Here is a 25,051-nt window from a genome sequence, read left to right on the forward strand (position 1 = left end):
TTTTATTCATTAAAAAGAAAAAAACAAAAACAAAAACAAAAAGACAAGCACATATCAACAATTCTACAATAAATTCTTTTTGTCCGCTATATTATTCTCATTTTATTTTTTAGTTCTATCTGCTTAATTTTGGCAAAATTAACAAATAATATTTTATTATTATCCTTCATTCAACACTTATTTACAACAAATATCATTAATTTTATTACATTCTTATCATTTTTCTAATAATAAAATATTTATTTTTCTTAAATGATGCGCCGACCTAATATTTTTACTGGAGGGTGGGAGTACAAGTAAAAACTCGAACGACCCTTTTGGGTAAACAAAGTAAAAAAAACACAGGTAAAAAAACATTACTACAATTTTTACATATCATGAGATAAAATCTTGATTTCCATCTGTCAATAGAGCTGTCTCAAAGTCATGGAAAAGTAAAAGAACACATACATAACCTTGAATAGCATCATACCAGAGGCAATTCTCGATCGTCGATCTGTTGGTTAACCCGGGCCGACTTTGGGGATGTCGTAGTGCTCGCTCATGTTGGCGAGATACTGGTTGAAGTCTTGAATACGGTCACGGTGCGATTTGTTTGATGTCTTAGCAAGCTTGTGCGAATCTATTCTCTCTCTTTGTTCGATGTAACGTCTCTCGGCTGGAGTCAGGTGGTCGTCCCAATTGGTCGAACTCCCATCTTCAGTAGATGGTTTTTCTGCATCGGCTATCCCTGTCTCGTTGGAATCAGTCACCAGCTCCGTATTCTCATCTGTATACAATTAAGCGATTAAAAAGGGGAGGGGAGGAAGATTGAAATGGAAAGGAGACGAACATTTGTTGGCAAATCATCAAACTATCGTAAAACATTAGGGCATTATAATAAAATCCCAGAAAGCCTGTCCAGAACACAATGTGAAATTAGCACAGCATGGCAATTTAATAGTGAAGCATTCGTCCTATAAAAGTTACAAAATTTGATTAGTATAAAAGAAATGCATAGAATAAAGAATAGCATAGGCGAATAACATATTGTATTTGCAGAGAGTAGATACTTGACTAATTGGATCGTTTCTTTGTGGATACCTATAGAAAGCTTTTGGGGATGTGTCTCCGAGTATTCCTTGATCATTTCGTCCAATATAAGAATTTCCTCTAATTCTATGAACTTTCCTAAAATACTTTTTTTATTGAATATCATTCAAAAAATATTCGGATTGACCAGTATTCAACCAATTAGTAACCCAAAAACCCAATAAAATATACTGTTTTCTCTCACTAAACATTACATCAAATTACTATTTAAACCAAATCTTCAAAAACTCAATTTCAAACCAAAACTAAAAAAAATCTAAATTGAAGAAAACTCACTTTCAACAGCCTGAGAAATTTGTTCATATTGCTTCTTTTGCTTCTTTTTTTTCTTCATCCCTCCAGCCTTGACATCTAGAGCCTTTCCCTTCAGCTTCAACTTCCCCCCGACAACATTTTCATATGCAGACATTTTTTTTTCTGTCGAGAATAAGTGTAATGTCAAAAAACTTTCAAACAAGAGAAAAAAAGAAAAGAAAAGAAAAGCATTCGAATTCAAGTGCACAATCCTATTCCTTAATGCATTTTCAATCTATCGCCTCCAATGGTGGACAAAAAATCAGGAGCAAATTTGGCTAATCTTAACACAACATTGCAGGGGTCAAATTGTGAATAGAGTAACACAGGCTGACAAATGCTCGATTGATCAAAGATGTGAATAGAAACCAAAGGCTCTATCAGAATCTAAAACAACTATTTAGAAAGCCTGAATATTTGCTGCCATTATTCCAAAACCAAAAGCATGTTCAAGCAATTTGAACAACAAATATCATTATACTCATACAAATACTCGATTTCGTGGTGTGCAGCACCGTTTACGAATATGGTGATCATAATAAAAGAATATGGCCCCAAATACAAGGAAGACAACATTAGCACTGTCAACATAGGGAACATGAACAGAAAAGAGTACTACAATGCATCAATTTATAGAAATAGCTCAACTTTCGATCTAAGATCAATCAGACGTGCAAGAAGATACCAAAAAAACGAAATCCAGAAACCAATGTGTTGCTTTCCTCAATCTCTACCACAATCAGCATACTTCAAGATGACGAATTAAATTCCGGCGTAACTATTCGATTTAGGGGTGAAATTAGGGTTTATGAGGAAATCATAGACCAATTTCCTAAAAATCAAATCGGAAATACCGACTCTACATCTTCCAAACGCATCCATTACGTCGGGTACAATTGACAACAATCGAAATCCAATTCACCTACAAAAACATAAGAGTACAAAATGCAAATTGAAAATTCCAAAGCACTGGAGAAGAGCGCTGACCTTTCCGATCAGCCGAGAGAACCACACAGAGGTACGGATCAGCGAATCAACGACGGCGGCGATGAAATTCGCGATTAGGGCTTAGCTGAAACCGAATCGGCGGTACGACTGTCCCATCGGCGAATACATATATGAAGACTTGTCCGTAAGGTTCCAAACCGCCGGTTCGCCAGTATCGAGCATCGGTTACGGTTCAAAGACAAACCGGACTTAAACCGAACCGAAACGTTTTTGTCTTTCCCAAACCGCGAACCGCCGGTTCCAACTTGTTCTTGTTCTCACTTCACCGGTCTAATAGTCACCAAGGCGCAGCTGAGAATGCAGGGTGGAAGGAGGAGGAGGAAGAAAATAAGGATGTGTTTTTGACTCACTCACACAAAAATTGGTTTGAGTTTGATATTAAAATAACGTTTGATATGATATTTTACGAGAGAAAAAAATATATTTTCTCCATCCCAATACAATAGTCTTGTTTATCATTTTTGTCAGTTCAAAAATAATAGTTTCATTTTCATAAATAATCATATCATCGTAAAACTATCTCTATTTTTTCATTATTGTTACATAACTACCACTACTTTTTACACTAATGTACAGGGCAAAAAATAATTTATCCTTACTTTTTACCGACTACCAATATAATATCAATATTTTTTAAATATGTCCAACACAATAAGACTATATCTTTTAGAGGAATAGAGTATTTTTTTTGGAAAAACACATCGTTAAAATAGTAAAATTTGATTTAATTGGATTAATCAAACATACCATAAATAAATATATTCTCATAAAAAAATATTTATATTATCACAATCTAAATCCAAAAAGTCAGCTCAAAAGATGAGCAGCGGCAGCAGCCCAATACATCCTATCTAACACATCAACAACAAATTCAATTCTCTTCTCTACGCTCTTTATTTTTGCATTATTTTTCTTTTTCTTTTTTTTTAAACCTTAATTGTCCGATTTAATTCAATTTAATTTAAGTTCTTTCTTAATTATTTTTTTGTCCTTTTACGAATTTTCTTCGTCTTCTTCATACTTCAGCAACGCAACGTCTATATTTTTTTTTTCCATCGATTTATTTTGATCGCGAGACTTAGCCCGAATACTTTCTTGAATAAGCCAGGAATCTAATTCTTTATCGATTTCGACATGCTTAATTTTATTAGGCCATTATCGACGAATTTCAACAACAACAATATATAAATAATATATTTATAACTTAAATTATGGTATAAAAACAAAATTAATATTAATATCAATAAAGAAAAATAATTATTAATGATAAAAAATAATATTATTTACTTTTTGTGTGTTGATCTTTGAATATTAATTATTATATCAAAATATAATACAAATTAAGAAAAAATTACAAACATACTTCAATTAGTGTCTTATAATACTAATAGAAGGATATTTATAAAAAATATATATATATATATAAATATAAGAATATCTTTAATGTTAATTATAATGACACAAAAACTAAATGTCATCCTTAGAGGCAGACGGAGGAGTATCATCTAATATCATAATATATAGATATTTTCATAATTTATTTTAATTTAAAATTTTATTTAATTACTTAATAATTTATTATTCTAATTATTTATATATGCTAACAATCTAATTAATTATTATTTACATAATAAATATACATAATAAAATCAAAATCAAAATAAATTATTTTTCAGTAAAATTTAAATTTAGAAAAACTAGAAAATAAAAAAAAAATTATTAAAAATGAATATATATATATGTATAAACCGGAAATTCAAACCGAAATCAGCGACCGGAACTGTCGATTTGAAACCTATAATTGAAATCGTCAAATCGGAATTGAAACCCTTGTTCGAAAGGTTTGATTTCGGTTTGATATTTTGACAAATCGAAACCGACGGTTTGAACAGTTTGGACAAGTCTACATTTATGCCCTTTTTTTTATATATATATATTTGTCTTCATACAATTTTCAATCTATAATTCTATTTTTACATGAATCATATGTGATATTTCTCTATTATTGCATGATTGTTACGCTAACTCACTTTTAACCGTAATTTCTATTCTTTTTATAAGGTCATATATTTTTTATATCCTATTTTACATACTATTTTTTACTTTGTCCATCTCAACTAAAAAAATATAATTTATAATAAATTTAAACTAAAATGTGAATACAAATTTTATAAATAAAATAAAATGCACCTTCCCATCAGAGATGGTGAAATCTCTTAAATTGCAAGGTCAGTTGGAGATCAATTTTGCCTCATTTTTCTTTTAATTTGGAGGAATGCATTTCTAGTTCGAGATGGTCTTACGGGATCGGATCTTCAATCTAATCTTTTCTCATTCTACTCTTTTAACAAATAGGAGTTATATGTATTGTTTACTAAATTTTTTTCTCTTCATTTTAAATCATAAATCATACTCATTTGCAAATAAGTCCTCTTATGATTCTCGTTCCCTCCCCTCGTGTGAACTCATGCTCAAATCCTTCTCTAAATTTGTCCGTTTGCTGCTAATGTTACCGCCAACGCGCTCAAGAGCAAGTTCGGTACAGTTTCCTATCCCTTTGTAAAATTTTCCGCGATCAAATTTTCCCTCAAAATTTCGCTTGATCGAGCGCCCCAACCACCATTGTTACCGCCAATGCGCTCACCCAGCATATTCAGTTTCTATTCAAGATGTTTCTCATTTTTTTATTGGTTGAAATATTATCTTTAATTTTTCAGCCAATATTACGACTTCAGCCCCCCCCAAATTCCGCCACCACTGATACGCTCACCCAGCAAGTCCGAGTTCTACCAAAAAAATATTTTATGTTCTTTTACTGTTCAAATCCTAATTTTACAACTCATCGCATATTAGGCTAGCTCCTGTATTGGGTTCAATTCCGTTCGTTCTACTCTTTTGTAGCCAATACTCTTGTATTGGGTCCAAGTTCAATTGTTGAACATTTTCTAGAGTCAGTAATCGTAGGTTTAGTTCATTTGTTGTTTCATAATTTTGCATTTTTTATTCTGTTGTTTTATTGTTCCTTTTATTAGAAATGTATCTACATTAGAGGTAACGGAGATTGATGAGGAAAAAAATAAGTTTTCATGTTCACGTAGATTAGACTTTACGAATATGAAAAATAATGGTCATCACATTTCCCCTGAAAAAATACCTCAAATTGGAATGAAGTTTGACAATGAAGAAGAAGTGTATCAATTGTACTTATCTTATGCTAAGAAAATAGGTTTTGGCATGAAAAGACACAAAATACATAAAAATTGAGCAGGAAAGATAAAATGAAGAATGTATTACAGTAGTGATGAAGGTACAGGGGAGAAGATATAAAAAATATCAATATGGGAGCTCTACGTGCAATAAAAAGATTCCGGTGCAAGGTAAATATGAACATTCGGTTGAAAGAGAATGACAAATACAAAGTATTTTAGTTTATGTTTGAACACACTCGTCAGCTCACCAGTCCTAAAAAAACTCATTTTTATCCCGTCGCATAGAAGAATATATGAAGTTCATGCTGCCCAGATTGATATGGCCAAACATGTGGAACTTGCTCTAAAAATCTCACATGATTTAATGATTAAGGAAGTCGGTGGCCAAAAAGGTTTATAATTTATCAGGCAAGACATTGAAAATTATTTGCGATTTAAGAGGAATAAATACATGGAGGTTGAGAACATTTGAGGTGTGCTAGAATATTTACAAGGAATGCAAAGTAGAGACTTAAATTCTTCGTATTCCATTCAAGTGGATGAAGATGATATAATTACGAACATGCTTTGGGTTGATGGATAAATAAGAGCAGACTATATTGATTTTGGAGACGTAGTTTCTTTCAATACTACGTATAAGGAAAATAATTTCTTGGCCTTGTTTGTTGATGTTAATCACCACAACCAAACAATGGTTTTTGGTGCAGTACTTTTATACAACAAGACTATTCTCTCGTTTGAGTGGTTGCTTGACACTTTCGTCAGCACCATGTACGAAAGAAAGCTTACTACGATTGACATATCAAGATCTAACTATGGAAAATGAATTGGCTTTAAGATGGCTTGAGACTTATCACAAGCTTTATGTTAGGCATAAATAGCTCAATACATTAGGGTGTGTTTCTTTGGGGGATTCTTTCAAAAATTTACTATTCATCAATTTTTTTGTTTTCAAAAAATATCAAATCAAACAACTATATTTTATATTATACTAAAAATTAATTTTACATTCAAAATATTACATCAACACCTATTTATATCACATTATACAATTATCCCAACTCAAAAGCCAAACCCCCCAACAAACACACCCTAAATTTGTAATTTTTTATAATATAGAATAACTTTTGTAGATATTTATACCCATAAAATCATTAAATTGTGTAGGCTACGTATTTAACATATTTATCAAAATATTGTCATACCTTTGGTGGTATTTTTGTTGAACATAAAAACTTTGTGCATGATTGTGGGAGATATGTGTTTATGATTTAGATAAAAAAAAAAAAAAGCAAGTTTTTTCACGAATGGAATTAAATGCTGGTAAAGTATAATTTGGTAGAAAATGAATGGTTGAGAAGATTATTCAATTTGAAAGTAAAATAGGCATTGGTGTATGTTCCTCAATTCTTTTGTACTGATATTACGACGACATAATGCAGTGAGAGTGTTAATAGTGTAAGTAAAAACTATTCCAGTTCGAAGAACAACTTGTGGATGTTTTTTTTAAAGTTTGAAATTTGGTTGAATCTCGCCAATATGAACAATTGCAAACCGATTTCAAAGCAAGTACTAGTGTGCCTATGCTCCCATTACCAATTCAGCTCTTGAGAAAAATGTATGATTGCGTTGAAGATGTTATTAGAACATATGAAATCATTTTAGAATATCAAAATTAGCTATCTTAAGAAATCGAGAGACCATATTGTGAAATATGATTCATCAGATGAGATAACTGATTGTAGCTGCAAGAAATTTGATTTTTCTAAAATATTATGCTTTCATGGACTGAAAATTCTCATAGAGTATAATGTTTTGAAGATTTTTTTATCAATATATACTAAAGATGTGGACAAAAGATGCAAGGATGGGTGATTTGCACAGTAATATGCATGGCGGAGACCAAAGTATAGATGGTCCAAAAAATGATTTAAGTTTGTACTGTAAGATTTTAGTGTTTTATACAACAAACTGGTAACGAGAGTTTCATAAAGTAAACAATCTTATGAGTTTTCTATAGATATATTGTTGAGGTCGGTTGAAAGAGTGAACAAACAATTACAATTCCGAAAAGAGAATTATAAGGGAACATTTATGAAGAGGGTTGGTAATGCTGGTATAACATAAAAGACAACGTTCATGTAAAATGTATAAAGAATAGGCAAAGTATGTTCGGGTAAAAGACCAAAAAATGGATTAGAAAGAAACTCAAGGGAAAAAAACAAGTTCGAGGAAATAAATATTTAGCTGAGATCCAGGTGCGAAGCTGATACGGCATTGTAAACTACTTTATTTATTCAAAATATTTACGATAAATTTATTTACTATGCAGTCATTCATTAATGAAACTTATCTAACACCTCATAGCATTGCATCACAATATTATCACATTCCTCGAGAGCATATTATTTGAAAAAAAAAAAATCTCATAATTTAATTATAATAATTATGATTTAATTTTTTTATATTCATTAATTTCGTGAATTATTTTTATTTTTCTGCATTCTAGATTGCAGTAGTGAATCCATTACCAAGCATACAATCTCATTACCATAACGAGCCGACTTATTCTATGAAGTTCACAGAATTACTTAAGGTATTTTCTGCACAGTGATGTGAGTTTACATTAAAATGAATTATTTTATTACTTTTTACTTTAAATTTTTGTATTGTACATAAATTTAGGTTTAATCATCGCGTATAAGTGGTGAAAACAACAGAAATGCGCAGTTCAGTATCTTCTGAAATGTTTCGGCATTGCATTTTACGAATAAGTAACTATTCATTTGATGACGGGGACTTATTTATGGTTGCATATTTTTCATTAGTATTGTTACATTATGGACATATTTTTTTAGTAAATTGTGTGAAATTGGTTGTATCCGTTTCATTAGTACTTTATAGTATGGATTGCTTTATTTTCAAATGTTGTTGTTATTATTATTATTATTATTATTATGGATTCTTTGGGGGGATTTATTATTATAATGGTTTTGTCTGTATGTTATAGAGTTGATCATGAATTTAATTAGCTAGATTTACACTATTGATAATAGTAGATGGTATTGTTAATATATATTACTTTTTTATTTTTTTTATTTTTTTTTGAAACATAAGAAATCATAGGTAGGTATTAATTTAGGTAGATTTGAAGTATTGACAACAAATTAAATGTATGCAAGCAGACCGGCTACCAGTAATATATTAATGCATTGCTACATTTTTTTAATGTATGCAAGCAAACAAATTAATGTGTATTCAATTTTATTTAATGAAAATTTCACGCTCAAGCATCATTTTTTAGCACTATTGTCTGAAATTCCAACTTAAGTTAAACCATGGAAGGAGTAGTAAAAAAATTTCACATTCAATCTACCCCTCTAATTGTGAAATAAAATAATTGGATGCATCAAATAGCTCTACTATACAAGTCTAAGTAAAAATTCTAGGATAATGAAAAGTCTGGATGGATAATATTGACCAAACCAATTTATTTCTTCATACCATCCAATCAAGCATAACAATTTTAAAATATATTCAATTATGCAAAGAAACAATCATCTACATACACTCCCAATAACAAGACACAACATAACACCTTCGCAAATACTAATTTATAAGCATACCATAACATAACAAACAAGTTCCACCTAAGTTGAATCGAAATTAGGAACTCCCTTCGCTACATAGCATAACACATTAAATCTAACTACATACATAGAGAACTGCGATCTCTCAATTTATAAACTAAGCCAAAGACAAGCTTAAAGAAGCTACATATACACATAAGCTACATAACATTAAAACCACATTCGAACAACAATAAAAATAACCACCCACAATATTAACAATTTTCCTTGGAGCTTCACTTCCTTCTCGACACCACTAGATTCGTTCACTTTCTTCTTCATTTATTTCTTCAATTCATTCACTTCTTTCTTCGATTTATTCAATTTCTTCTCCAATTCTTTCACTTTGTTTACTAAGTTTAATATCTCTACATGATCGTTTTCCTACTTGAAATAATTACAATCATCTTGTGTACCTCAATTCGGACATCCGAAAATTTTTCTCCCAAGATTGCGTTTGGTACGTGAAATCCAAATTTTAACCATGAAGTGACATGAACAAAGCTCTTTCGGATTTACGAATGAGGTATATGAGTGCGTCATACTGTGAAAACGAAAGAAAATTAAGAAGAAAGAATTACAAAAATATTGATTGATCGCAGAATGGTAAGTATGCTTATACTAAATAATGATCAAAGATGATATTCATGGTTCTTCTTGAATATTAAATTCTTCTACCAATAAGACTAAGTTATACCTAAATGATAGAAAAACATCTAGCCTTTTATAATCGATAGGAAAAAATGACAATACGGTTGTTTATAATACATTTTGTTGTGATGTTGAAAAGTAGTAGTGTCTTCATGTTTATTTATAGTTAAATCAACTGTAGTATACTAAAAATAAGTAATGATGGTGCAATAGATTGTTTCTCCATAGATAAACTCACTATTGACAATGAAAAGTAAATGAAATTCGGTGGAAGCTTAGTTTGATCATTTTCACCCTTTAGTGGGAGCTTTTTCAAGAATCGGGTCAAAAAAGTAAATAATTAGCTTCTTCTAACAAAGATAAGAACAAAAAGTAGGCAACTTAACCTACTAAAAAATATTAAGAACAACAACTGAACCTAATACAAGTTCTTAACCTAAAAGAACCAATGAGTAAGAAGTTGAAGATATAATTAGATTTCAACTAATAAAAGAACAAAAAACATCTTGGATAGAAACTAAACTTGCTGGGTGAGAGCTGCAGCAGCGGTGGCGGGGGTGGTTGGAGTGCACGGTCAGGCAAAATTTTGAGGGAAGATTTCACCGCGGGAAAATTTACGAAAGGGGAGGAAATTTTACTGAACTTGTTGCTGAGCGCATCAACAGCAGTGGTGTCGATGGTGAGCAACTAGGGCGAATAGGAAAATTTGGGGGAGGATTTGGGTATGAGTTCAGGCAAGGGGAGAGAACGAAAATCAAAGGATAACTGATTTGCAAATAGGTGTAATTTGTGATTTTAAACAAAAAAAGAAAATCATAGTAAACAATACATCCACGTGCCAGACTCCCATTTGTTAGATACAATGGGCTGAGAAAATATTGGACCGATGATTGATTGTAGTTTATGATTTAAAAAGAAAAAGAAAAATATTGTAAACAACACATACACATATCAGACTTTCATTATGAGTGTCAAAATTAAACCTGATCCAAAAAAATCGAACTCGTTCGACCTGAAATTTTTTAAGTTCAGATTTGGGTATTTCGGGTTTGCGAAAAATCGGGTCGGCCCAAACCCAAAACAAACAAATTTCGTGTCGTGTTTGGATCGGATTTCGGGTTGACTTGATAACGCGAAATATAAAAATCATGTTAGGTTTCGTATTTCGGGTTGACTTGAAATTATTTATTATTATTAATTTAATTTATAACATTTATATTATTTAAAATAGAAAATAATAAAAAATTAAATAAAAATGAATTTAATTTAATTTGTTGAAGTTTTCGGGTCTGTTTTGTGTCAGGTGTGTATCGGTTTGTTCGAATTTCGGGTGACTTAAAATCAAATTAGGTCAACCTGAATCCGACTTGAAAGAATTCGTGTTGTGCTCGAGTCTAGGGTTTCAGGTCAAATTTTGGGTTCGGATCGGGTTCGAGTTGATAATTTTTTTGTTACCCCATAGCTCAACACGACACGAACACGACCCAAAAATACGAATTGACACCCGTAACTTCTATTTTTTGGTCAGTGTAAAACGAGAAAATATTGAACTGACAATCCAATCCCGAAAACAAACTTTAGACTTCTTTGTATGCAAAGAGAACACAAGACCAATTGAATTATATTTGATTTGTTTTAATTTTATTATAATATACTTATACTATCATATATTTATTAATATATTTAATTGGTATTTATTGTTATATATTACGTATAACAAAATGTAGTATAATTAAATATTACAATAAATTTTAAATTTCAAATAATTATGGACTATGTTGTTTACAAGTAAGTGGAGACAAGAAAAAATTTTAGTCAAATTTATGATTACAAACTAAGAAAATGTATGAATTGATTCTGTGCTGAATAATTCCACATGCAAATGTATGATTGTTGGCAAAATAAAGATATTGAAACTAAACTTAGAAGTATGAGCTAAAAAGTAAAATATAACTAATGTGAATGAATTTGGATATGGTATTTATGTAAAAAATTAAATACATATTTTTCTAAAAAAATTAATATATTATACATATTTATTATTTTTATATTACCTACTTAATTTATTATCCTTCACATAAAAGAAAATATTCCTTCAAACAATTCAAAAAACAAACATACCCTTTGTTTTGTTTTGATTTGATTTGATTTCAAATCACTCTTATTTTGTTACTCTGACGTACCCATGTAATTTGTTCCTATTTTCTATTTTCGCTTGTCCCATATAATTTGTCATTTTTTTTTTAAAAAAAATTATTATACACTTTAATCATATTTTAAATTTTATATTTTATAATTTTAATTAAACTACTTAGTTATTTTAATCTTAATATATAATTATTTTATTATACAATAATTATTTTTTAGTAATAAACTTTTTAATTATTTACTAATTATATTTTAAGCTAAATTTTCATATTTACAGTAATTGACTCATATTACATGAGACGGATGGAGTATTAAATATGCAAATAAAAAATGTACTCTATATATTTCAATTTAATACTACATTTGTCCGACTCTAGAGGTCTCATTTACTTTTTACGTGTTGATAGTTGAGTATTAATTATTATATAAAAACGTAGTACAAATTAAGGGAAAATGACAAAAATACTTCTTTTGATGTCTTATAATACCATTGTAATGATATTTGTGCAAATAATTATACATATATAAAAATATTTTTAATGTTAAGTACCTTAGAGCCGGACGAATAGAGTATATTTTATTATTTTTATTTGTCTTATTTAAAAATACTGTATCAGTTTTTTTTATCATTCAAAATATTAATTTTTATTATAAATAAAATTAATTCATATATAAATATAAAATGCTTAAATTTTTTTTACAAAAGGACTCATTTTGTTTGTACCAAAAAATAATAACAAAATTATTTTATATATTTTCGTGAACTAATAAATAATATTATTTTTTAATTTATTATAAAAAATAATAAAATATATATTGAGGTGGGACAAAAAGAATATTATTTTATGTAGTTACATTAATATTCTATTTAAATTAAAATTAAGAATCTAAATACTTTACTTTTCTTGCACCCTATATTCTCTACACTTGTAATGAAATGTTTGTATTTATGGGATGGCCATCATCTTCTTCTTCTTCATATAATTTATTTCCTTGGTTCCTTCATCAATTGCTCTCAAAGCCATGAAAGATGCAAATGGTGATTCAATTATAGCTTTTATTCTTCAATACAATTCTTTTTGTGTTTTTATGTGATTTTGTTTTTGGAAATAATTGTTGTGTTATATAATATATTTTAAATAAAAAGTATGTATTTGTTAATTATAAAAAATGCCGAGAAAGTCGAAAAGAACAAAATTTTAGTAGCTCTAATAATTTCTTGTTGGATTCTATTCAATCTATAAATAAGATAAGTTGGATCATTTAGTGATTTTATATTTTGATCAATATAGTTGAACATACATACATACATAGTGTGACCTGTCTGTCGGGCCTAGCTTGCAGGGTATTAAGTTCAGCAGAAGTTTACTCAGTGCGCACTTTCGAATAACGATTGCGAATTCTCATATCATAAAATAAAATAAAAAAAAAAAAAAAAAAAAAACAACTCTACGTACATTAGAAGTGATTTATCCTATCCATTGTATATTTTTTAAGGTGCATCTGTTCAACGACTCTCTGTGCTCGAATTATTGCACAACAAGCTACAAGGCATACTGTGTTGTCTACATCCAACCAAATACAAGACCCTCGATGCCATGCTCGAGAGGAAAATGATGGAGATGAAGCGAGCCAGTGTCCGTGTGCCGGAGCATCTCAACTTCAAAACCATCGACTCCGTGTTAATAAAATTCCCACAATTCCGTGAGGGTTTCCAAGAGATTCGAAATGTATTTCAACAATACGGTATGTCAAGCACTCAACTCTTGTGGTACATTTCTTTTCAACTTAGAATTGAGTTTGATAGTTTAAAATTTTAATTTGAATAATACTCCCTCCGTCGTCCGTCTCTAAAGGTCTCATTTACCTTTTGCGTCATTGTACTTAACATTAAAAATATTCTTCTATTGGTATTATTGGAGTATTTTTGTAAGTTTTTTTAAATTTGTATTACATTTTTTATATAATAATTAATATTCAAATATCAAAATGCAAAAAATAAATGAAACTTTAAAGAGCCGGACGAAAATAGTATTTGATGTAATAATATTTTGTTTCATAATAAAAAGAACAAATCAACAAAAACAAAAGAAAAGCGTAGAGTCCAAATAATAAAAATTTGTGTAAAGACAGATTTAAAATTTTCTTTATCTTCTTGTAGATGAAGACTCCGACGGCATCCTCGACATAGAGGAGCTCAAGAAATGCTTGCATTCGATAGAGCTCAACGACATCGACGAGGCAGAGATCGACAATCTTTTCGACTATTGCAACGTGGACGGGAACAAAGGGATGCAATTCAACGAGTTCATAGTTCTTCTATGTCTCGTGTATCTCCTAATGGACTCGACTCCTGCAGTATACACTACACATTACTACAACAACTACTTCGATATTATATATACTCGATCGAACGTTCGTTCTCATAGTACGCCCGTGTTTGTTATACCATTGTTGTCTACCAGGAGACATCAAAAACAAACTGGCCGCTAATCAAAAGAACATTCGATGCAATAGTTCAAGTGTTCTTATTCCTCGACAAAAGAGGCGATGGGAAGCTAAAGAGGAAAGACGTCGTTAGGGCATTAAACGAGGCTTCTCCTAAGGAGAAGTCTCCCGCACACATCACCCGAACTCGATTCAGTTAGTATAAATCTACTATCATCTTCTTCCATCAATTCAGTTCTATTGACATTCACAAATGCTATATATTACCCAAAGAAAATGTTAAATGATCAACAGCATAATCTAATCCTAGTCGTTTAAACTTATCAAGCCAAATCTTAATTTGATGCTAAACTCGTTGGACGAGTTCAAAGTAACTAAACTCGAGGGCTATAAAACTGTATTTAGTTTCTTACCGTTTCAATCGACACGAAGGCTTTCGGCTGCTAACAATGGAATCGTTGTTTTTGCAGAAGAAATGGATTGGGACAGGAACGGGCGAGTTAGCTTCAAGGAATTCATCTACTCCTTCATCAGCTGGGTTGGTACCGAGCAGGATAGTGAAAGTCCCGAGCAACACATTTAGGATGCGAGATGACGATCAGGTAAAAGGAAGAATCTGAGGGGAAAAAAAGGGCAGATGTTATTGCAAGTGTTCATAAATATGTTGTCAAATTCTGACACTAAACCTCAGAATGTATCAAATATTCGACGGCAGTGATGCCTTGTTAAACAAAAAGATATATATGAACCTTGACGGTAGGTGATCCATTTCGAGCAGAAACGAGTCGTGTAATCTATTCTGAATCCGTCATCTCATCTTCATCCTCCTCTAGGATATACACCAACGCGCGTTTTCTAACAGCAAAAACACAAGCCACACCTCTCGACGCTGAAATAGGAATTTCAAATAAGGTAAGGCGATTATACGAACGGAAACTCTAAACTACTTAGATTCAGTATTGCAGAAATCAGAATGTCCAAAAGATTTAATGTAATAGTGAATTAGGAGCAATTTTGTAAGCTGGAGATATCGATGGGGGGATATAGTAGAGGAGAAAACTTACCGCTGACTGCCAAAGGAGCAACCACAGAGTGAGAAATCTCCCGAATCTTTTCATTCTCCAAATGGAGGTTTATAATTGAGTCCTGAAGTGCGGTAACATCATGTTTAACTACATTCTAAAAATGAATCTCGAAAATCAAAGAGACATGCATCAAGAATTCAACTATTTAGATTAAATAACAGATTTGCAAAAGACAGCCATATGTGTCGAGGTTTGCTACGAATGAAAGTTCATACCTGAAGTTCGGCAAGATTCCAAGAGTTGGAATCAGAGCACCTCGAGATAGACGCATATGGAAGGTCGTCTGCTTGTACAATCATCATACAAGCATTCCCTGAGCCCTCGGAAGCTGCAGTAGCTTCATTTAAAAGCAACACCATTTGTTTTTCCTGTAATAGATAATGGATAGAATCTGAGCAACTGACAAACAAAAATAAAAAAACCATGCTGTGTTCGGAAAGAGATTAGAATAGTCACTGATTTTGCGCGTACTTTATACAGAGACAGATCTACTAAGTGATAACCATCAGGGATACGTATCAATGCAGCCTCGACTGAGTTTTCCACCTCATTAATAAGGCCCCTAGCTATGCCAAAGCAATTTGTGATGTTCGGTAAAGTCTCATCGGGTATCAGGAAACAAGTGTAACCAGCAATTTTCTGGCGGGCAGTTCCGTGATATGCAGCGTCATGAGAAGTATCCTACCAGAATTCGATAAGAAGATTAAATAAATAATTAGGTCAACTCCCTGCATTTGATGTTAGATACTGAAGTCAATTTTCTTTCACAATAACAAGGAATTAGCTAGCATAGCAATTCCAGTGAGCAATTTTCATTATGTTTCGTGAAATAGCAGCTAATGATGAACTAGAGTAACCTGAATATTCGTTTCTGAAAAATTTTCATCAGCAACGTGTCAATTAAAAGTATTAACAAAGATAAAAAAAAAATAACATTTGACTAGTACATGGGAACTTTTGGCGTTTCAATAATAAATTAGAATCATAAATGTAGTCAATCGATTGTAGCTAAATGACAGTGCTGAACAAATATCCCGACCTATGGATATAAAGCGCAGCAACTTAAATTTCATAACCACAAGCATGAAAGCATCATTAGACTATTGCAAAATCTAATATACCTGATAGTACGACACTGAAGTTGGAAAATAAGAAAACTTAGATTTCTGTGATGGCGAAACAGGGAAAAGCGGCAACACATCTTTACATAGTATCCTTTGAGAAACTGTGGTTAGTGGCATCCCCAAAGCCTTCTTGAAACTGGAATCAGGAGTGATTATATTCAGGCACAGTGAAATATATTATGAACTATAGTATGATTTCTCAATGGATCGCAGGTCTTGCTTGTGTACATGTATCATTATCTACGTACATTTTATGAACCGAGAGACAAACTTTATATTTTGCATGAATAAAAAGAAAGCTTTCAATGCAATATATGACATTAGCAGAATAAACTACGATTGACCACTGGTGTTGATATTAGAATGTGCATATTCAATACTTTCTACATCCTCAAGTTCACCGAGCATAAAATCTACTATCCTGAGTATTTAACACATAACATTGCAAGTCATGTAAATGAGAATAAGAAAAGAAAGAAAAGCACACCAAAATTCCAGTTGTCGAAATTCTTTAGATAAGGTTCTTTCCAAGTGCTTGTAATCAGCAAAACCTCCAAAATGAACCAGTTCCTTGACACGTTGCTTTGTTTCCCTTGATGTAATAAGTGAGAAAATGTTAAAAAAATAAATCACACAATGTTGCTTATAAAAATTACAAGAATCCTGCCATATTGATTGCTTGATTCTACAATCACTATTTCAGGAGTTGTAAAGTAGAGTAAGAGAAATGGTAACACAAGAAGGGAGAAAAAACTCCTGTTTTCTTTATTTTCCTTTTAACTCCCTCCATTAAACAAGGAAATAATAATATATGAATTTATACCCCTCCTTTTCCTTTCAAATTTGTCCCGCCAACCTACCCATTAAATTGAATGTTCTGAATTTAAATCCTTGAAAAACTAAAACAATTTTTCCAATGTCTAAGCAAAAATGCATGTACATCGCATGAATAACCATTTACTGCAGCCCAATGTGGAACCATTCAGTAAACTCAAAAACTCTGAAATCTAAAAGACTGCAAATTTCTGAAGATGCACATATAGTACCGCTGGAAAAAGAAATCCAAAGTACTACCAAGAAGAGACTTTCGAAGTTCAGTACATGGAGGGATTGGGGGTGACTTGGGAATATATAAATCAATAATAATCAGATCAATCAAGTAATCTTTTTCCACCAAAACAACCAAACCTTTTGCAATTATAGCAAGATTTAATAACAAGTTAGCATTTAATTTTCTGAAAAAACTCACAAATCTACTTCAATAAAGTCATTAGTCTCAGTGCGGTGCAGCAATGTCCCAACTGGATCCTGAGCGTATAAAAACTTCAGGAATAAGATGACAAGTTCACTGCCAACAAGGAAGAATCAGCTGAATTCAGATAATTAACGAATTTTTAAGGACATAGATCGGCTAATAGTTCAAACCTACTGAAGGGAAGGAGCTGATCACTTGGTTCAGACATTAGAACTTTCACACATTTCAGAAGCCAGTTGAAAAAATTGGAGTACTGAAAAGAAGATACGCATTAGCATCGAAATTTAAGCAGATACATGGAAGCAACAAAATGTGTATAAAGCATTGCCGAAACTGCACACAAATATGATCTCATGATTCTGAATATAGTCGGAGTAGCTCCTTATATAACTGTGTTTACTTACAAATGATTTACTAAATTGTGTTGTGATATAGCTAGGAAAGAAATTCTAATGAAAAGATGATTTTAGTTTTTTACATTACCACATAAAATTTAAATTCCATTTTGAAATAAAACATTATATCAAGCAAGGGGAAAAAATCTAATGAAAAGATAGTTTTAGTTTTTCTCATTACCACATAAAATTTAAATTCCATTTTCAAATGAAAAATATTACATCAAGATAGGGGGGAAAGTTCTAATGGAAATATTTTTTATTTGAATTTTGTGTTTCCGTGCATAAGTTTTATTCAATTTAATGTGTATGGAATTTATAAATGTATTACTATACGTATATATTGAGGGAGGCCTGGTGCTTTGAACATTTGGATAAAGTGGCAGATCAAGTACGGAAAGTTTAAAACTTCCTTAAGAATAACATTTACCTGTTGCATCGCTGAAGACAGAATCCTACTAAAGCGCTCAATCTGTACAAGTAACATTCCAGCCTTCTCCATTGCATTATCAATTAGTTTCTCATCCAAACCAACACCTTGGTAACGTGCACGCCATTTTGAAAGCCCTCTCAGTTCTCCCATTCGAAACCCAATCATTTCTGCAGCAGGCTGAGAATCAAAAGTTCAAAAACTTTATTTATCAACAATAAACTGTTACTCTGAAACAATACTCCAAATCAAGGGTGGGTGCATTAGTTGAACTGCAAAGAATTGGTTTAGCTTACGATGTCTTTGGAAACCATTAATAGTAGATAATTAGGAACAATATAAAAAATGGGTGGGAAGATCGGTGAGGGCCATACAATGTCATGAAAGAAACTATCAAATTGAACCATATTCCATCACATTGTATTATAATCCATCCACATTTAGCGACATTCAGTATATTGTAAGAGCAGGGCAATCAGTGGATCTACATATCCACTCTGAGTTACAAATTTTGCAGCCAACACAGTTTCATATAAGTCTTCTTAACAAGTCAACATGTTTGGCGAAGTCATACGAACCTGTAGATGATCAATAACGATTGCCTGAAGTTCTTTCCCAGCCCCGCAAACAGCCTTGGCCATCCGTTTGATACCCTAAGTTTCAATTTACTCAAATTAATAATAAATCCTACATTATATGGTCAAACACAGCCAGGGTGTTCTTTTATCAAATTTGTACTATTCACCAATTTTTTTCTCTTAAAAATATCAAATCAAATACTTATTTTTCATTTTTTATATTATACTAAAAAATCAATTTTACATTCAAAACATTATATCAATACATGTTTATATAATATCATACGACTATTCAAATTCAAAATTTTTTCATTTCAAATCTCAAACAAAAATTCAAACCCCCAAACAATCACACCCAGCATGAGATAACACGTACTGCTTCACCGAGAGTATTAACTAAAAATTGATGAATTGGTGGACTTGTTCTTGCGCCACCCAACAAGCTTAAAAATTCTTCTTGAGGAGTGGAGTCCACACCTGCACTTATTCCAACGAAAATTCGAACTTACAACATAAAATTTTAAATGAAAAGAATGTAGATGGTTTATTCATTTTCTGTCCAAACAATCACCGTGGTCAATAAGCAGGGAGACTAGAGCATTGAATTTTTCAAGGTATACATGCATCGCATCTGCCCATTGCTTAGACATGACTTGAAATGACCTACGGATGACTTCAATCAGATGCTCGACATTCGAAGCTTGCTGAGCAACCTGATGTAGCTCATTTTTCCTAAAGAAGATGAGGAATAAAATCAGTTATCACAATCAGCTCATAACAGCATCCCTAAATACAAACAATTGCAACAAAATTATTTTCAAGGATGTTACTACACCGTTTGACCAATGTATTAGGAAGCAAATGGGCCAAACGGCTTCATGCGAAAATAATAGTAATGACCACAGATAATTATTTTAAAGCCTCACCAATTTATCTGGCAATAATTATGAAACTCTAGAAGTACATGCATTTCAAATTAATTTCTACTCAAACAATGACCTAACTGTAGGACTACCACCCACCCGCCATCCCTTCCATCTCCAAATGTGCAATTTGAGATATTAAAGTATCATTTAAGATGCATATCGACAAAGCTCCTAAGAAAATGATTGTGGAGTCGTTCGTGAAAGCCTTGGATGAGCATTGTTATGTTACCTTTTTGAAAAAATTTCACTCTCGAGGACGAAACAATGGAAACCATGTAAATCACTTCCAAGCAGTTTTTCATCACTTTCCTCTGATCCCATTTCAACTAGTCCACCATAGGACAGAACAATAATATTACAAAGATCACTTGATAATGCCACCTGATACAAAATAGAATGAGAATCAAATTCATTGAAAGTTCATTTGTAAAATCTAGATAGATTGTCATAATGGACAGTAAAATGTCATGCTTTTTAAGAAATATTTCCAAATGGAGAAAAAAAAAAAACAGCGAAATGCTAAATTAATTAATACAGCAATCACTTCACCTACGTTAAGTTGTCATTACATACAGTTCCAACATTCCACGTGGACATGTTCAATACCATGAATAAAATTATAATGCAAAAACTACTAGTTTGCTCATTTAAAATAAAACAATTTAGGATAATGCTTAATATATTTTATAATTCAATCCTTTGTTTTTTTTTTTTTTTTTTTTTTTTTTTTTTTTGCAAAATACCCTCCTTTGAAAATGTCATGTAGATTGGATTGGGACTAGATCATCAATTTTATCTGAAAGGATCAATGATAACAATACGTCAATATATACAAGGCTGTTGTCACTTGTCAATCAAACTAAATGCGGAACTAGAGTGGATAAAATAACTAATTATCTATCCATATTAATCCCATGTACTTCATCGTCCATATGTAGACATGGTTTTGTAGATAGTGAACCATAGAAAAACAAAAAAGCATCAGAATGATTAACACAAATAGGTTATCATTACTTAATTGGTATAATCCTGACATTTTATCCCAGGAATTGAGAAGTGATTATCGGATACTTGGCTATATAATAACATAGCAATGGAATTAACATATAGGCATCACATAAAAGATGATGCAGATACCACTATTCCGCTATTAAACATGGTTTAATATTGCTACTCTATCTATTTTTATTTTTCTTTTATGACGTGGGAACCCACAGCCGCTCTCAAATACTACTCTATCTATTTTTATTGCATATATAGTTGACATATAACAGATTTAAATTAGAAAGTACCAAATTCCCAAAGTAGGTAACAAAAGGAGCCAACTATACGCAAACGAAGTGAGTACCTTGCAAATAGAAGCATCTCTGACTTGGTAGGAAACATGGCTCTTCAATTGTGAACTGTGAATTGCAAGATTGTGTATGTTCTGGAACACAAAGTCATTTGCAAAGAAAGAGGCAACAGCAACAAAATTATATGTCAGATAGATATTAAAAGCATGAAAAAAAAAAGTAAAAATTCATTTGATATATTAAGAAATAACTTACAACTCTTCCTATGGGGAAAATACCAAAAATATTAAAGCAAATATTTCCTTCTTTATCCCCACTGCATAAAATGTCCAACTGTTTATACGAAGAATCGAACAATTCCCGGAACGAATTATCACTTTCGTCAGTGAAACCACTATTATCTCCTGGGACAAGTCCAGGTGCGCGAGGAACTCTTGGAGCGGGCGGAAAAAAGCGAGCAGTTCGATCTTCGTATCTTAAATTGTTACTGTTTTCATCCTGGATACTCATGGACAGAAATCATATAGCCAGTTACAATAAAATGTGATGATATACTAAATGAAATGTGTGAATGTGCATGATCTCAAGTAAGAAGACTGCAAACATTAGGATGTGTTTACTTATGAGATTTTTGTTTTGGTTTTACTATTTCAAAAAAAATTTATGAAAAATATCAAATCAAACATCTATTTTTCATTTATTATATTACAATAAAATTTAATTTTACGTTCAAAACATCACATCAAACAACTATTTCAATTCAAATTTTACTACTCAAAACCAAAACCCTACAAATAAACACTTTCTTAGTTTCTCTTTTTTTTTTTTTTTCCATAACAAAACTGTATTATTATTCATCTTTTATTAAATTAAATACCAAAAAAATTACATAGAGATCTGAATGTGTACAAATTCCTCTACAATTAAATGCAAAATATTGGGGAGCAACCCTATTAACACTACGACGTCAAGATGTTTGTCTAATAGTTGATAATAATCACAACCTCCATATATGTATTCAATGAAATGAGTCTATTATTGTGTAGATAGGCAAATAAACCTAAGATGGACCAAAAATGCAAATGAGTCAAGCAAATTCAGGTTTTTCACACGACATTCACACAAAATCAGATGTAAGAATTATATTCAAGAAATGATACCATTATCTTTCTTCTATCTTCCTCCCAGGTCAAACATACGACAGAAGCACTATGAAGCTTCATACTTCTCAGCAGCTTTCCATTCTGCATTCCCAAAATGCACCAAAAAAAGTTAGATCGGCTTCAAGTAAGTTTCATCATTTACAGCCAGACTCTTATCAGCCCTGTACAACAAATAACTTACTTCCACATCATGCAATGCAATGGTTCCGTCCTCATGCCCCACTGCAATCGCCTTACCATCCGGGCGCCAACATATGGACGTTATGCATTTTCCTAGTGTTCACCCAACCAAAAAATATACACACTTCTTGATTAATATTACTAAAAAGTACAATATATATACACAGTCACACAATATATATAATGTATATATACTCTATCTACTCACCAAAAATCAACAATTCAATACCTAACAGAAAAAAACACCTCAAACTAAAAACACTAAACACATTCGAATTACTTCCATTTGGGTGTGCGATGGATTTCAAATGTACAAGGTCAATGGTGGTTGTTCCCATTCTCTTTAATACCATATCATTTCAAATATTTCCTAAAGCACCAAATGATGGATTCGAGGGTAATTGTATATTAAATTTGAAGTAATTCAACTTCCTTCATTTAGAATCCAATCTTGAATCCAAATCCATCCAAACAAAAGCCTCGTTTCTTTTTCTTTTTCCTTTTCCTTTTTGTTTTTTCTTTCTTCCTTTGCATTGGGATATCAAAACCCTAACTAACTAAACTGCAAAATCGACCTCCACCAGCGAGCAATATCTATCCCAGGATTACAATGAAGCTAGTTAAAATCAACTGAACACACCATTAACTTAATTCGAAACCACACATCAAAGAAAGCAAATTCAACGCACAGTCACATCATTCCTACATCTAATACAAAAGAGATACAAAACGCAGCTTCGCCAATTACTCAGCCTGTAAAATTTTGTGCTCCAAAGCAGAACTTTCTATTTCCAAAAAAATGCTTACCAGGGGTGGTAGTCCAAAGCCTTTGCCAATTGAAGCGATGAAGAAGCAGCTTTGAATCCTCGGTGACCATGGCCAGCAAATCCTTCTCTGGATTCCATTCAGCAATCTTAATCTGAGGAAGCAAGCCGAAATTACTCGCGCACAATAAACAAATGGTTAAACAAAGACGACAACGTCTTAGCGACAATGGAGGCGAACCTGAGAAGCAGTGGGCTTATCAAATTGAAGCTGGAACGGGATCACTCTCCGCGATTCTTCGTCTGCCATGGAAGTGAGGTGAGAGCTTCGAGGCGGGCCTTACTTCAAATGGAATTTCAATTTCGAGTTCAATAGTATTTAAAATTAATTTGTAAGGCAGGGATGATTTGGAATTTTGTTTTGTTTCCAATTTGAAATAAATATTTGTGTTTGTTTGGGATTTTTGATTTTGAATTGGGATTTGAATAGTAAAAATTATACTATTGGATAAGATATAAATAGGTATTGACGTGATGTTTTGAATGTAAAATTAATTATAAGTATAATATAAAAAATAAAAAATAAATATTTGATTTAATATTTTTTTTAAAAAAAATTATTATTGCAATAGTTGTTAATTGAATTTTTAGTATTACCTTTTGTTGGTGACGGTATGTATATAAAAAAAGTTTTTTGAAGGCGTTGTTGCGATTTTTTGGTATTATGGGTGAGCATTTTTACGGGATACTTTTTTTTCAATGTAGTATATCTATATTTATTACTTTAATATCTTTGTTGTCTGATATAATATTTTGTATTTGTTTGAAAATACCTTAGTTTTGTTGGTATATATATATTATGACTACTCATATGTGAACTTTGGTATTTATTTTATGTGTTTGTAAATTAAATAATGTTAAAACTTATTATTATGCAACCTTGTTTGTAAAAAATAATAAAAATTGATAATAGGTTTGCTAGAGGTTGAGTATGTTCTTTACGTTGATAGTCGATAATCGAAAAGAATACATTTTTTCCGTATGAACACTTAGGACTAAAACAATATTGAATCTTGGCATATGACAAATTATCAAATATAGAATTTGTGAAAGTGAAGTTGTTATAGACCGCAGTCATAAAATTAAATAAAAAAATATTTATTGAGTCTGGCTAAATCGAAAAAATAGGAAAGGGTGGCTTACTGGCGAACGAGCCGAAAGTAGTAAAGAAATGCAGAATTGTAAATAAAAAAGTGAAGATGAGCGGATAGTAGGGATGAGCAGAGTGACGTTTTATGAGCTGCGAGTGCTGTGACTGAATTAATGAACCTGACGGTAGGTGTAACAAGTGAGCGATATATATATATATATATATGA

At 31.7% G+C, this 25,051-nt stretch overlaps 3 protein-coding genes and 1 long non-coding RNA gene across 5 annotated transcripts; 1 reads left to right on the forward strand and 3 right to left on the reverse strand.

Moving 5' to 3' along the window:
• Positions 1-346: 346 nt before the first annotated feature.
• On the reverse strand, positions 347-2,524 carry LOC127242775 (uncharacterized). The gene is made up of 3 exons (XM_051262468.1): positions 2,374-2,524; positions 1,369-1,509; positions 347-769 (listed from the first exon to the last, which is right to left on the reverse strand). The coding sequence occupies exons 2-3, from the start codon at positions 1,499-1,501 to the stop codon at positions 504-506; spliced, it is 399 nt and encodes a 132-aa protein (XP_051118425.1). The 5' UTR covers positions 1,502-1,509; positions 2,374-2,524; the 3' UTR covers positions 347-503.
• Positions 2,525-9,321: 6,797 nt separating this feature from the next.
• LOC127242658 (uncharacterized) lies at positions 9,322-10,644 on the reverse strand. The gene is made up of 2 exons (XR_007836847.1): positions 10,407-10,644; positions 9,322-9,776 (listed from the first exon to the last, which is right to left on the reverse strand). It is a non-coding gene; the product is annotated as an uncharacterized LOC127242658 (long non-coding RNA).
• A 2,387-nt stretch (positions 10,645-13,031) lies between these two features.
• On the forward strand, positions 13,032-15,098 carry LOC127242737 (probable calcium-binding protein CML22). The gene is made up of 5 exons (XM_051262414.1): positions 13,032-13,070; positions 13,529-13,777; positions 14,193-14,389; positions 14,497-14,674; positions 14,950-15,098. The coding sequence occupies exons 1-5, from the start codon at positions 13,055-13,057 to the stop codon at positions 15,060-15,062; spliced, it is 753 nt and encodes a 250-aa protein (XP_051118371.1). The 5' UTR covers positions 13,032-13,054; the 3' UTR covers positions 15,063-15,098.
• Positions 15,099-15,228: 130 nt separating this feature from the next.
• LOC127242736 (anaphase-promoting complex subunit 4) lies at positions 15,229-24,025 on the reverse strand. Of its 2 annotated transcripts, none has more exons than XM_051262412.1 (19): positions 23,916-24,025; positions 23,718-23,829; positions 22,912-23,003; positions 22,728-22,811; positions 21,823-22,065; positions 21,621-21,701; positions 20,502-20,653; positions 19,918-20,078; positions 19,744-19,823; positions 19,347-19,421; positions 18,769-18,948; positions 18,114-18,196; positions 17,938-18,036; positions 17,176-17,280; positions 16,686-16,824; positions 16,036-16,245; positions 15,780-15,932; positions 15,544-15,625; positions 15,229-15,368 (listed from the first exon to the last, which is right to left on the reverse strand). In XM_051262412.1, exons 1-19 carry the CDS (start codon positions 23,982-23,984, stop codon positions 15,274-15,276), a joined length of 2,295 nt encoding a protein of 764 aa, XP_051118369.1. In that variant the 5' UTR covers positions 23,985-24,025; the 3' UTR covers positions 15,229-15,273. The 2 variants fall into 2 exon arrangements, with proteins under 2 accessions (XP_051118369.1, XP_051118368.1); XM_051262411.1 differs by having other exon boundaries at positions 19,723-19,823.
• Between the last annotated feature and the right edge of the window lie 1,026 nt (positions 24,026-25,051).

Source organism: Andrographis paniculata, unplaced genomic scaffold (genome assembly GCF_009805555.1).
Source record: "Andrographis paniculata isolate CXL003 unplaced genomic scaffold, ASM980555v1 Contig87END, whole genome shotgun sequence".
NCBI lineage: Eukaryota > Viridiplantae > Streptophyta > Magnoliopsida > Lamiales > Acanthaceae > Andrographis > Andrographis paniculata.

Bases quoted from the DNA above. Each gene is read 5' to 3' on its own strand.
- LOC127242737 (XM_051262414.1), top strand. The intron at 13,778-14,192 runs GTATGTCAAGCA...ATCTTCTTGTAG, and splicing joins AAATGTATTTCAACAATACG to ATGAAGACTCCGACGGCATC. The intron at 14,390-14,496 runs GTATACACTACA...GTTGTCTACCAG, and splicing joins TAATGGACTCGACTCCTGCA to GAGACATCAAAAACAAACTG.
- LOC127242736 (XM_051262411.1), bottom strand. From the start codon at position 23,984: ATGGCAGACGAAGAATCGCGGAGAGTGATCCCGTTCCAGCTTCAATTT. The intron at 18,949-19,346 runs GTTCGTATGACT...TTTGATTCTCAG, and splicing joins TCGTTATTGATCATCTACAG to CCTGCTGCAGAAATGATTGG. The intron at 16,246-16,685 runs GTATATTAGATT...GAATTCTGGTAG, and splicing joins CTTCAGTGTCGTACTATCAG to GATACTTCTCATGACGCTGC.
- LOC127242775 (XM_051262468.1), bottom strand. From the start codon at position 1,501: ATGTCTGCATATGAAAATGTTGTCGGGGGGAAGTTGAAGCTGAAGGGA. The intron at 770-1,368 runs GTGAGTTTTCTT...AATTGTATACAG, and splicing joins AATTTCTCAGGCTGTTGAAA to ATGAGAATACGGAGCTGGTG.